This window comes from Mesocricetus auratus, unplaced genomic scaffold (genome assembly GCF_017639785.1).
Source record: "Mesocricetus auratus isolate SY011 unplaced genomic scaffold, BCM_Maur_2.0 Super-Scaffold_100006, whole genome shotgun sequence".
In the NCBI taxonomy this organism is placed as follows: domain Eukaryota; kingdom Metazoa; phylum Chordata; class Mammalia; order Rodentia; family Cricetidae; genus Mesocricetus; species Mesocricetus auratus.
In genome coordinates this window covers 55,085,671-55,098,230 of record NW_024429190.1, presented here as the reverse complement: position 1 = coordinate 55,098,230, position 12,560 = coordinate 55,085,671, and the positions used below count along the sequence as shown (strand labels likewise).

At 41.7% G+C, this 12,560-nt stretch overlaps 1 protein-coding gene across 1 annotated transcript in view; it reads left to right on the top strand.

Moving 5' to 3' along the window:
• Nucleotides 1-356: 356 nt before the first annotated feature.
• Ppat (phosphoribosyl pyrophosphate amidotransferase) overlaps nt 357-12,560 on the top strand; it is a 33,489-nt gene continuing 21,285 nt past the window's right edge. Inside the window, exon 1 of the mRNA XM_005080762.3 lies at nt 357-637. Coding sequence (XP_005080819.1) covers nt 510-637 — 128 coding nt within the window. The 5' untranslated portion in view covers nt 357-509. The remainder of the gene's footprint in view (nt 638-12,560) is intronic.

Here is a 12,560-nt window from a genome sequence, read left to right as displayed (position 1 = left end):
CAGTTCCCCCCGGCGAAAAGTGGCGCGCAAGCTGCGGCCCCCGCTGGCCGGGAGAGGGTTCTGGCTGGACTGGAGCGTACCAAGTCCTGACTGCCGGGGGACGGCGTGCGGCCAGGGGCACGCACAGCTCCAATCATCTGAGGGATAAACATCACTGACTGCGCTCCCCTCACTTCTTCAGTCTAGGGAGCGGGAAAATAACTGAGATTGCCACGTGCAGGCACACTAGCGCTCCCGACCTCGCCCGCGGAGAACTAACCCCACCCCCTTGACTCCATAGCTCCGCCCCGGTTCCGTGCCGTAGCTGATTGGTGGGGCGCTGGAGGCCGAGTTGGCCACGCCCCCTCTGGGAAAGCGCGCGCCGCCGCAGTAGCGAGAGCCTAACCCGCGGGCAAGGAGGAGGTAGTCTTTAGCGGGAGCTTCTGAAGCGTACTGTAGTAGAGCGGACAGCTGGTTGGCGTTTGGACCACGCTGCGGCAGCAGGTCCCTCCACGTGCTTCGGCGCCGCCATGGAACTGGAGGAGTCGGGGGTCCGTGAGGAATGTGGCGTGTTCGGGTGCATCGCTTCTGGAGAGTGGCCCACGCAGCTAGATGTGCCGCATGTGATCACTCTGGGACTCGTGGGGCTGCAGCACCGGTGAGCAACAGGATGAGGGGTGGGGGTGGAGAGGCAAGTATTTGCACAGCTCCGCGAGCCGCTTCCCAGCTCTGGCGAGCTATGGAGATCGCAGGACTGGGAGGTGGGTCTCGAGAATCTGGACCAGTACCTGCTCGGGGCATTGACTAAGTGGGGGTGGGGTATACCTTGCCTCATAGACATTAACCTAGCCTGTCGCTTTCCTTCCTAATGCTCTTTATTGGTTAACTCCCAAGAATGTGCACCTCTCCTGCGGATTTGTTAGGCTCGAGTTTGCTTTACTATCAGGTTGGGAAGGAATCGTTCAGATCTCCTCGGACCTAAAATTGTTCTTGAGATAAGCTTCTGTAAGGTGGTGGCTGGTGAAAGTCCTCCAACACTTGTACGTTCTTTTTTTTTTTTTTTTTGCGCGTGGCCTCCAGCCTGCAGAATCTTTGTTTGCAAGGGCAGAGCTACTGAGCAGATTGTCAACCCGAAAGCAGTTACAGGTTTGGGGATTGTGGGCTTGAAAGTAGTTATAGCTCCGGGGATTTGGGGAGTCTAGAGTTCAGACCCAGGCAGGGAAATAGAAATAGTTTGTTTTCAAAACGACTCACGGTAGTGGTAGGTTTCATATACATTAACTTAAATCACTAGGGGAAGGTTGATTGGTAAAGTTTTAAATAATAAATGAAAACAGTAAGGGGCAATAGGGAAACTCTTCTTTAAAGGGAGAGAGATGGTGCTTGATGTCAAAATTGGGAGATGCCTTAGAGGTAAACAAAACCAAAAACCTTTGCTGCCATAATCTTTCCGTTTCTCACCACCTGACTTAACTGGCAGTTTGTATAAACCTCTTGAAGGAAATAGTACAAACTAGGGTTTGCATGTCTCCCCAAAGTATCACAAAATTTCAGAACAACTTCTAGAACAGAGCTGCGCAATAACATTTATCAGCAATGTGGGTGCCACATGTATTACCTTCCCCTCCCCAAACTTAACGTAGAAGCAGTCTTTTTGCTTTTTTCACAGTCCCAAATCTTGTATTTGAATTTCACATTCTGTATACACCTTGTCTATTAAAAAGCATCTGGGAGCCAGGTAAGGCGGCACACACCTTTAATCCCAGCCCCGCAGAGACAGAGGCAGGCTGATTTCTGAGTTCAAGGCTATCCTGGTCTAAGTAGGTTCCAGGACAGCCAGGGTTGTTACACAGAGAAACCCTGTTTCAAAACAGAAAACTAAAAAAGCATCTGGAATGAATCAACACTTTTTTTAAACCTGAGTAGCTATCTTGAATAATTATGAATTAACCTGTAATAGAGTTCTCATTTTTAAAATGTACAAACTGAGCATGTTCAATTTATGTATTTAGAAATATACACACACCCATTTAACAACAATTAATGAAAAAGAAGGGGTGTGTGGGAGGATTTGGAGAGTGGAAGGGAAAGGGGAAATGATGTAATTATATTACAATCTTAAACTTATTGAGAGCTGGGAATGTGTTCAATGGTATAACACTTGTCTAGATGGGTGGGAGCCCTAGGTTCAGTCTTAGTACTTAAAAAAGGGGGGTTATTCAGAAGATTATTTAATCCAGAGAGAAATTTAGTTCTGATTATGTGACTCTAAGAGCAGTAGTCCTTAACATCTTAGGTGTTATGTTATTTTGAATATCCCATTAGGAGCAGTGGGAATGGGTCTAGAGAATTTTACAAAACAGATGAGTTGAGTTCCTCACCAGAAGCTGAACATGAACTTCCAGCCTCCCAAACTAACCATGGTCATAGTGGCTCATGCTTTTAATCCCAGCACTTGGGAGGTAGAGGCAAGTAGATCTCTTTGAGTTCGAAGTCTGATTGGTCTGCAGAGTGAGTTCCAGGACAGCCAAGGCTACACAGAGAAACCTTGTCTCAAAAAAAAGAAACAAACAAACAAAATAAAACCCAAACCAAAAAAGTACAAAGTGCCTTGCCTGATATATTTTGTTATAGTAACTGAAAATAGATGATGAATTTTGATAGGTGATGAATGTGTCCTCTGTTGGTGAGTTATCAAGGCCCCAGGACAGGAATCAAAAACCAACAACTAATACATATTTTTAGACTTCTAAACATTTGTAAATTTTCTTGATGAAGTTGAGGGTCATGTTGGAAGAAGCATTCTGTAGAATCTTCCTGTTCTGTTAAGCTTTGAGGAAACTGAATTATAATGACATCAAATTTTCTTGAGAGGTGTAAATACTGATCCTAGAAAAGCACTCAGTCACTCAACAGAGTGTTTCCATCCAATCAAGAGACTTGGTAAACATTAGATGTAAGAGGCTGTTGCCAGGGAAACATGTTTTCCATCACAGGAGCCTTTTTATAGATAGCAGTGCACTAAAATGATGATGAAAAGTACAGTTTAGCAAATACAGAGACTGGTAACGTTGTCTGCAGCCGTTATCATTATCATCGGGTGTTATATGCTTGATGATTGTGCTGTACTTTCAAATGACAGTGTGGCTTTCTTGTCACCAACATAACCAGATATGTGGTATTTTGTCCTGTGGTGCTTTATGGTGGACATTACTAAGTGGTAATTTTCAGCTCCTTTGTAATTTTACAGAATCACTCTAGATATACCATCTATCTCCTACCAAAAGTCCTGCAGCACAGGGCTGTACTTTGTTGAGCTTCTGTACACATACAAGGCACCTTGATAAGTAAGGGACACAGGGTAAATGTGACTTGTGCCCTCCCAGAAGTCTGTAATTCAGCAGTTCAGAAGTGTAGGCCCCATTTTTAAATTGACCATAATGATCACACCTACCTCATAACTGGTGTAGACTAAATCCTTACATATATAAGCCATTTAGAGTAGTACCTGGATATAAGTGTGTTCTGTGACTCTGTCCCACACTTGGGTGTGCATTCATTAGAAAGGCATATAGATATTCATTGACAGATATACAATTGCTCAGAATGGTCTCAATCTGAAGAAAAAAGCTGGAATTTTATGGAGTGGGGGAAGTGATGGAATGCACACTCGTACAGTAGACCATTCCAGAAGAAGACAAAGAAAAATTCTTATCCCAAGCACAATAAGGGAAGCATCTCATAAACATTGCTGCATGAGAAAAACTTGACATTTAAAAGCTCACACTAAGAACAGGAAAGAAAAAGAAGTACAAATCTTAAGCTAATCCATGGTGAGAGATTGATTGGTGATGGTTTTCATGGGGTGGAGTTAATAGCTAGCAGGCTTGTAGAGGGTCTAGTATTCTTTGCTTTGTTGGTCTGGTATTTTATATATTTTTATATACTTTTGTTATGTAGCCCAGCCTGGCCTTGGACTTGTGATCCTCTACCATAGCTTCCTGGGTACTGGCCTACTAATAGGCTGTGTTTTGACTTCAGTCACATGAGTGTGCTGTCTAATTAGGAGCAGAGAGAGACTAGAACTCAGCTTTTCTGATCTTCAGTCCTGTGAACTTTCCTGTATATAGTCAGCCATCTGTCTACATGTGTTTTGTATCCATGGTTTCAACCCATAAATACTCAGAGTATTTTTTTGGGAGGGGGGGGGGACTCTGTAATGAACATTAAAAAGCCTGTTTCTTGTTTACAGTGTAACTATTTCCTAGCAGTTACATTGTGTTAGATATTATCAGCAGTCAATAAGAGGATATGTGTAGCTAGTATACAAATACTATACCTTTTTATGGAAGGAACTTGAATATCTGCATATTTGGATTTCTTTATATATCGCATCAAACGGCCTTTTCTAGTATGTGGTTGGCTCATGTATTTGGCTTTTTAAGATGGTCTCGCTCTGTTCCAGGCTGGCCTGGAACTCTGCTACATCCCTCAGTCTACCAAGTACTGGGCTTACAAGGGAATGGATTGCCACATCCAGATTGCTGGTTCATTTTATAATTTTAATTTGCATAATTCTAAAAAGGCTTCAGAGTTTGGCCTATCTTCAGCCTTATTAAAACAGTGTACCCGTTATTGCCTATCTTTGGAGAAAGCATGTTAGTATTCAGGCATCTGTACTGTCCTGTCCTTGGGGTTCTGACAGGATACGCCCTCAGCTGCAGCCACTAAGAGCACCACCTGTGCATATTCACTGTGTTCCCTTTTAAAAGGGCCCTGCCCACCTCCCATTTCTGCTTCTCCCCTTCCCTCCCCTTCCTCTCCTCCTCTTGTGCCCTGTCCCCGGTCCTGTCTCCAGTCCCCAGAGGCTGGTCTCCCCTCCTCCCTGTTCCCATTCCCAATTAAAAAAAAACCCTCCACCTAAGCTCCTCTTTTAAATTACAACAAAAGCAAATTTCACAGCTTATTGGTTTGTGGGGCCTTCTTCTTTTATATAACTAAGGGTAATTTAAAGGGGTGCTGTTATTGCATAGTTAACCTGACTGGGAATATGTTCAGCTACTTTTTAGAGTTCCTCTTCCTCTTAATGAGCTGGGAACTAATTTCCCAGCATTCTCTACTCTCAAATAGTTCACAATGTATTTAGTCTAATTTTTCAGGGACAGTGCTAAATATCTTTGTTATCAGGAAAAAGCAACAAAGGCTTTTCACAGGAAAAAACTGGCTTTTCTCAAGCTCTTACTGGCTTCTTGTGCTTGTCTTTTGTTTCAGTTCCCTGGCTTTCAAAATGACCTTCAGATAATTCTAAAACGAACATAAGGGAATTAATATGTGTCACATCATGGTATATGTTAGTTTTCAAGTATACTAAACTAGGAATATTTAAGTGTTAGAGAAATTAAGGATGAGTTAACAGATTAGTATTTTGGTCAGGACTTAGAAATGTATATGTATTTTTCTAATAATAATTCTAGTCGGTTGATTAGATGTGGCATATGGATTTTAATTTTAGAAGACATTTTTCTTGGTAAGTGCAACGAGGGAAGTTCTTACAGTTCTTTTAAAGTCATTGCCGAGCTTACCATGTTTTCATCTGGTAGTTCTGGAAGTCCTACTTCTTAGGATCTCAGTTTTCTTTTGTAAAACTCTGTATTTTGTCATGTGGTGGTGGCCCACGCCTTTAATCTCATCACTCACTCACAGAGATTCATCTGGTAGTTCTGGAAGTCCTACTTCTTAGGATCTCAGTTTTCTTTTGTAAAACTCTGTATTTTGTCATGTGGTGGTGGCCCACGCCTTTAATCTCATCACTCACTCACAGAGATTCATCTGGTAGTTCTGGAAGTCCTACTTCTTAGGATCTCAGTTTTCTTTTGTAAAACTCTGTATTTTGTCATGTGGTGGTGGCCCACGCCTTTAATCTCATCACTCACTCACAGAGATTCACCTGCCTCTGCAGCTAGAGTTGGGTTTAAGGCAAGAGCCACTGCACCTGTAATGGTTTTTAAACTAAAAAGTGATTTGCATTAATGAGCCAGTAAGGCAAGATGTAGTTAGGAGGCCTGTAAGTATATGTAATACTAGGTCTGAGGAGAACTACCTCAGACAAGAGCCCACAGCTTCTTGCTAAGGACATAATTTGCACAGTGAGACCAAGATGAAGTTTAGGTTGTGGCTACATCAAGACCTCAAATGATAGGCTGCATTCTGGAGTCATGTAGAGCCGCTAAGTAAGACACAGTATCTTTGACACAGGGTCCCCCTATGTGGCGTTGGCTGGCCTAGAACTTGCTATGTCGACCATGCTGGTCTTGAACTCAGAGGTCCACCTGCCTCTTGACTCTCAAGTGCTGGGAATAAAAGCGTCTGCCACCACACCCTGCAGTTCTCATTTTTAATAATTACGTTATGTGAAACTGACATGAATACTGAACCATTGCCCCTAGTGAATATGTCGGGCTAGGTTCCTCTAAGCCTCTGGTTAAGATATTTTTTGCTGTAGATCAGTGTATTTCTGCTTAATATAATGGATTCATTAACATTGAATTCACTCTCAACAGTGACTTTAAGTCACGCCTAAATGAAGGTTATCTGATATCTTTTCTTCCTAAGGTTAAGCAACATTCCTAACCCTTAGAACGTTCTAATAGCATGGCAGCACAGCACTCAGATAAAAGTCATTGTCCAAGTAAAAGTCACCCCTAAGTGTACAAAAATGTGGGAAAACATGGCGGTTCATAGCACTTAGGTGGCAGCAGATGAATCAGAAGTCCAAAGTCATCCTTAGCTCCATCGGGAGTTGGAGGCCAGTCTGAACTACATGAAACCCTCTATAAGCAGAGTTAATTAGAGCTGTACACTGGAAGTAACCTCACCTCAAGAGCATAGCTTATAAACTAATTTCTCAAGTATATTTCAATTTTTTATTAATCTTTTCCAGCTTAGATTCATGGCATTTTCATTTTTATTCTGTGAATATTCCTGGAAAGAAACACATTTGAGGAAGGAATTTTCTGCATATGTATGTGGGTGTTCATTTTTCAGTGTGAGAATACAATCATCAAACTTGGAATTTAAAACAAAACAAAACAAAATCCCACAGCAACTCTTGTTTACACTATGATAGCTAAAATAAAGGCAAGGTCTTGCATTATCCTTATCAGACTTTAACTGGGAATGCCTGTGTCAGGATACTGCAGATAACAAATGATCCTTGAAAATACCTCAAGAGCTGATTTTCCTATTCCAAAGTGTACTAAGTAATGACTAACTATACCTGGTTACTATGCTAGGGCTTTTGAAGAAAAGTAAGCATCTTTTCCCATTAATGAAAAACTTAAGTTTTAAAATTTTCTTATGCATAAAGACAAGAAAGAAAATATTATTCTGGGATATTTAATGAAAGCAATTGCTGGGAGGTATCTCGGTAAACCAGTACATTAGCTTAACAAATGCTGATGTATAGCAGCCAAGCCGGTATGGGAGGAGAGGAGTTATTCAGCAATGCTTACTAACGAGTCATCATCTCATGAATTTGCTCGGTTTTAGTGCCAAATAATTTTCAGACGTCTTGGAAATTTGGGCATCTGTTTAAATCACTGTGCCTGGGTAGATTTTTAAAGATTCAGTTGGGAAGGTAAAATGGTTCCATCACTTGAAAACGTTTATACCCCTGAGAATTGAAAACAGGTTCAACATAAAGTCAGGTACTTGCTGAGGATAAACAGTATGCAATGTCCTTTACAAAACTTGATCACATTACCTATGGCCTAGCAGTTTCATTCTGTAACTCTCACAAGAATCAGAAGCAGGAACCCAGTGTACTCTTGTTCATGGCAGCATTTTCTAAAATAGCCAAGAGGCAGAAAGAACTCAAATGACTAGCTATGTGTGGCATAGATTTATTCTACAACATACACGAACCTGGAGGACATTATGCTAAATGAAGTAAGATACATCATTGTGCAACATTGCATGCATGAATAATCACATCGATGAAAACAAAGGGCAGTGATATTGCAGAGAGGAGAATGGGGCATCTCCTTCATGGATACAGACATTTCAGTTTGAGATGGACTTAAAGGGTTCTGGAGCTGGAGTGGCTGTGGTTGCATGGCAGTTTAAATATACTAATGCCACTGGCAGCAATTGAAATGGTTTTTACATTTGGGCTATTTTTCCACAATGAAGGAAAACACTTTTACCAAAACAGCAGTACTCATAAGAACCAAAACAAACAATTCATACCCATCAACCAATGAATGAAAAAAATTATATGTGCAAAACAATGTTATTCAGTCACAAAAGAAAATTGAGATACTGATCTGTCTGTAGAATAAATGGAATTTGAAGACATGATTCCAAGTTAAAAAAGCCAGGCACAAAAGGCCACATAGTACATTACCATTTATATGACATTCCCAGCATGACCACGTCTGCAGTGGTTGCTAGGGACTGCAGAGGACCTTCCGGGCATAGTGAAGTGTCCACTAACAGATACAGCTTTCTTTGAGGGCTGGTCAGGTTGTCCCTCAATTAGATATGTGTGATTGGAGTGACTTTGACTATATGAAATATTCTGTGATAATAACAACAGATATGCCCTCTGCTGGCCATGTCAGTGTTTTGTTTTCTTTTTTCTTTTCTTTTCTTTTTGATTTTTTTTTTGAGACAGAGTTTCTCTGTATTTTTTTGGAGCCTGTCCTGGAACTCACTCTGTAGACCAGGCTGGCCTTGAACTCACAGAGATCCACCTGCTGCTGCCTCCTGAGTGCTGGGATTAAAGGCGTGCACCACCAACGCCCGGCTTGTTTTCTTTTTTTAAAGATTTGTTTAATGTGTATACGGTTTTCTGCCTGCATGTACGTCTGCAGGCTAGAACAGGGAACCAAGTCTCATTACGGATGGTTGTGAGCCACCATGTGGTTGCTGGGATTGCTGGGAATTGAATGCAGGACCTCTAGAAGACCAGCCAGTGCTTTTAACCACTAAGCTATCTTCTCCAGCCCCCTCAGTGCTAATTTTAGTCAGAGGTTAGTGACATTTTTAATTTCAACACGGCATTTTAGTGCAGCCAAAAGCTTTAGGATTATTCTCAGTGAACAGCGTGGCCTTTCACTTGTAATGTCTTTAGGTTGAACATCTGAGTAACCTGCAGACAGCATTCGCTTTACTCATTCAGCACCTTTTTATTGTACCTGACTCCATCCCTCCAACTCAGAACTGACTACCCTTTAAACAGCCGTGACTTGAAAGGATACAAGATACCAAGGGATTCCTACCATATAAATAAATGGTAGCTGAGGCTGGAGGTGAAGCAAGTCCGTTTTGTTTCCTCTCTTCTCTGTGCTTCAAATCCAAGAAGAAGCTAATCATTCATGTAGATCCAAAGAAATGGTAATCGTCACGGCCATTCCAATTCAGTTGGTGTAACAGGAGACTGGGAGTTGTTTCCCCCACTGCATTAGCTTGTGCTTTTAAGCAATAGTGAACGTACTGGAATCAGCTCACTTGTCTTCTCCAAGTGGGATCAAATTGGTTTTTATGTGCTATGCTCCTTGGTCCTCTGCAGGTCATATTCTCTGAGTGTGGCAACATCACTGTGATTCCCAACACCAACTGTGCTTGAAGGTTAGGAATGCAGGTGCTGGTGGTTGGAGAGATGGCTCAGAGGTTAAGAGCACTGGCTACTCTTCCAGAGGTCCTGAGTTCACTTCCTAGCAACTACGTGGTGGCTCACAACCATCCGTACCCTATCGTAATATTTTGTCTTATACGTGAAAGCAAAGCATCACTTTACCTGTGTCAGGACTTTGTTTTACATTAGAAAAGCTGTCTTCTGATTTGTTGTTTACTGAGTTATCCTTAGTGGCTTCTCCAGTAGCAGTAGTGACTGTAGGAGCATAAGGAGATGGGTAGTATTTTAATGTGATACCTGCATAAATAACTAACATACTATGTTTTCTACTCTCTTGAAAGTTCCAGCCTTGCTGCTTTTCCCACACAGTTAGGGTTGCATCATTTAAGCCACAAATAAAATCTTGAGAAAAGCACACAGTAGAAGTCTTCAGGACCACCTTGCCCAAGCCTCTTGTTTTAGGCAGCAGTCTATGTACTTAGCTGCTTCTGGGTTCCACTCTTCTTATAAGAGACTGACTTAAAAGTTGGCTTCCTGACCGATGGTCCCGGCCTCATCCAGTTCATCTTCTTATTACCTGTGTGTGCATTGTATCTGTCTTTTTAGTTGTATTGATTTTTAAAGGGCGTTACTCTGTTTCACAGAAGACTTGCCCGCCCCTGAGGATGTCTTCAGTGCCATTTTTAGACTTACTCTGTTACACAGTTGGTATGAAAGCTTACCTTCTGTGATCTGAGAGTCTGTATTGGCTTTTTGAAAATTTTATCTATTTTAAGGTTTGTTCTGAAAAAGCCTACTTTCTTTTTTCTTTGTAATTATATATATATATATTTTTTTTTCAGTTTAGAGAACAACTACGCATTAACTCCATTAACAACTCAGTAACTAGTTAATTAAATAACATTTAAGGGGCCTACCACATGGTTCATTGGGTAGGTGGTAGGCAAGCCTGGCAACCTAAATTCACCTCCTGGAGCCCTTGTAAAGATGAAAGAGAACACAAATTCCATAGAGCTTGTTCTCTGACCTCCGCGCATGCATTATGACACAAACTCTCTACCCACCCCCCATGTAGAGTCCATGCAAAATAATCATTTAAATCAACAGCGTCTGATGACCCCATTTAAGTCAGGTTGTCTGCGTCTTGTGTGCTGGCCCTTTATGATGTGACAGCATGAAGGTGCATTTCCTCCTCTCCCCACCTGTCGGGTCCCATGGCCCCTGCTCCATCTCGGAATCCAAGCTTTTGTGATTTTTCTGCTGTTCTTTCCCAGAACAGCACTCACCTCAGTGAAAACTTTCATAGTCCTCATCATGCCAAGGCCATGGGCTGTTCTTACAGTCTTGCCTTCAGGTTGTAGACTTTTTGTGCTGTGTTCTACACAGCTTCCAGCTTCTCTCTGTATTCCAGTTTTTTTGAAGCCTGCTCACAGTTCAAATGTTTTTGTTTCTCCCTGTTCCCTCTAGTTGTTTGTCTGTGTTTTGTTTTTGTTTTTTTCTTCCTGACCAGAGGCCTGTTAGAACTTGGACTTCTGGTATAGTCCAGTGTCTTCTTCCTTGTTTGCTGTCGTTGGGAAAGTTGGAATTACTAGGGAATTCCTTATTGATCTGCTGGAGAGAGAAGAGCATACGTGGATTGCATACATCAGACAAGATACATAAGCAGATACAGTGCTATTAAGTTACTTTTCCATAGGGGATGGGGTAATAAGCATTAGCTCATCTTTTCTCTTAAGGTACAGAAATGAGTTCAGTAGAAGATGGAATTTAATTAAGACATCCATGACTTCACTGTGGATTTCCTTTTAGATGAGCACATTTCCGTTTGTATTGTTAGACCCCCAGAAAGCTATGGGCATGTTCATTATTGTGTATAAGTTTAGCTCTGGCATTTCTTACCTGATTTAAAGAGCAAAACTTAGAACCTACAAAGCAGTATTTCTAGGAATCCTGAATTTTATTAAGCTAAGCAAATCGTGTGACTTAGAAATGATTTTTTTTTTTAAGTATGGGTGAGTAAAAGAGGGAGAAATCATTAATCCCAAGTTTCTATCAAGGAAAAAATTTTCTTTAAATTTAGGAGCCAGACTTACTTTGTAACCTGAAGGTAGATTGGTTACATTACATTTTGGCCTGTTTTTCCATACCTAGTTTAATCTGTCTGATACAAGAGATCTATAGTAGGAGCCCTGAGATAGTGGATAGTTTGCTTAGAAGGAAATTGATTTCTCTCTGCTGAGCTAAGGAGGAGAGAACTGATAATTCCTGTAGATTTGGACACATTTTAGTAACAGTGATGTGATATAGATTAAGGGTTGGTGATATGGCACAGAGGGTGAAGACACTTGCCACCAAGCCTGGTGACTGCTTTGATACTTCAGACCCACGAAAGGAGAAAGCCAATGTCTCCACATTTAAACTTTCAGCATTAAAACTTGAAAATCGGGTTTTATGACTAATTGAGGCTATGTTGCAGGTAAGGAATATTCCAGATTTAGATTTTAAACTGTATATTAGAGAAGCCAGAGAGCCAGGTGCTGGCAGCAGGTGCAAGGGGGATCGCTGAGTTCGAGGCCAGCAAGTTCCAGAACAGCGAGGACTACACGGAGAAACACTGTCTGAAAAAAAAAAATCAGAGAGAGAGAGGAGAAGCAAGGGGAAGATGGTGATGCCCACAAGTCCCTTATCTGCCTAGCTTGACTAGGGCTTAGTAAGGAAAGATAGACTTTTCTATGTATTACCTGGTTTTATGTTCGCAGCAAAGGTTCCATTGTCAGTGGAACAAGGAAAACTCTTGTCATTTGTAATGGGAATCATAAAGCTGTACAGAGGCAATTGCCCCAGAGATTTGAAGCTGGAACCCTTACTCTTCACTGTGCAATTGTATAAGGCAAGGAGAGAGAGCCAGGCGGAGGTGGGGCACTGAGTTGAAACACATGCCTTC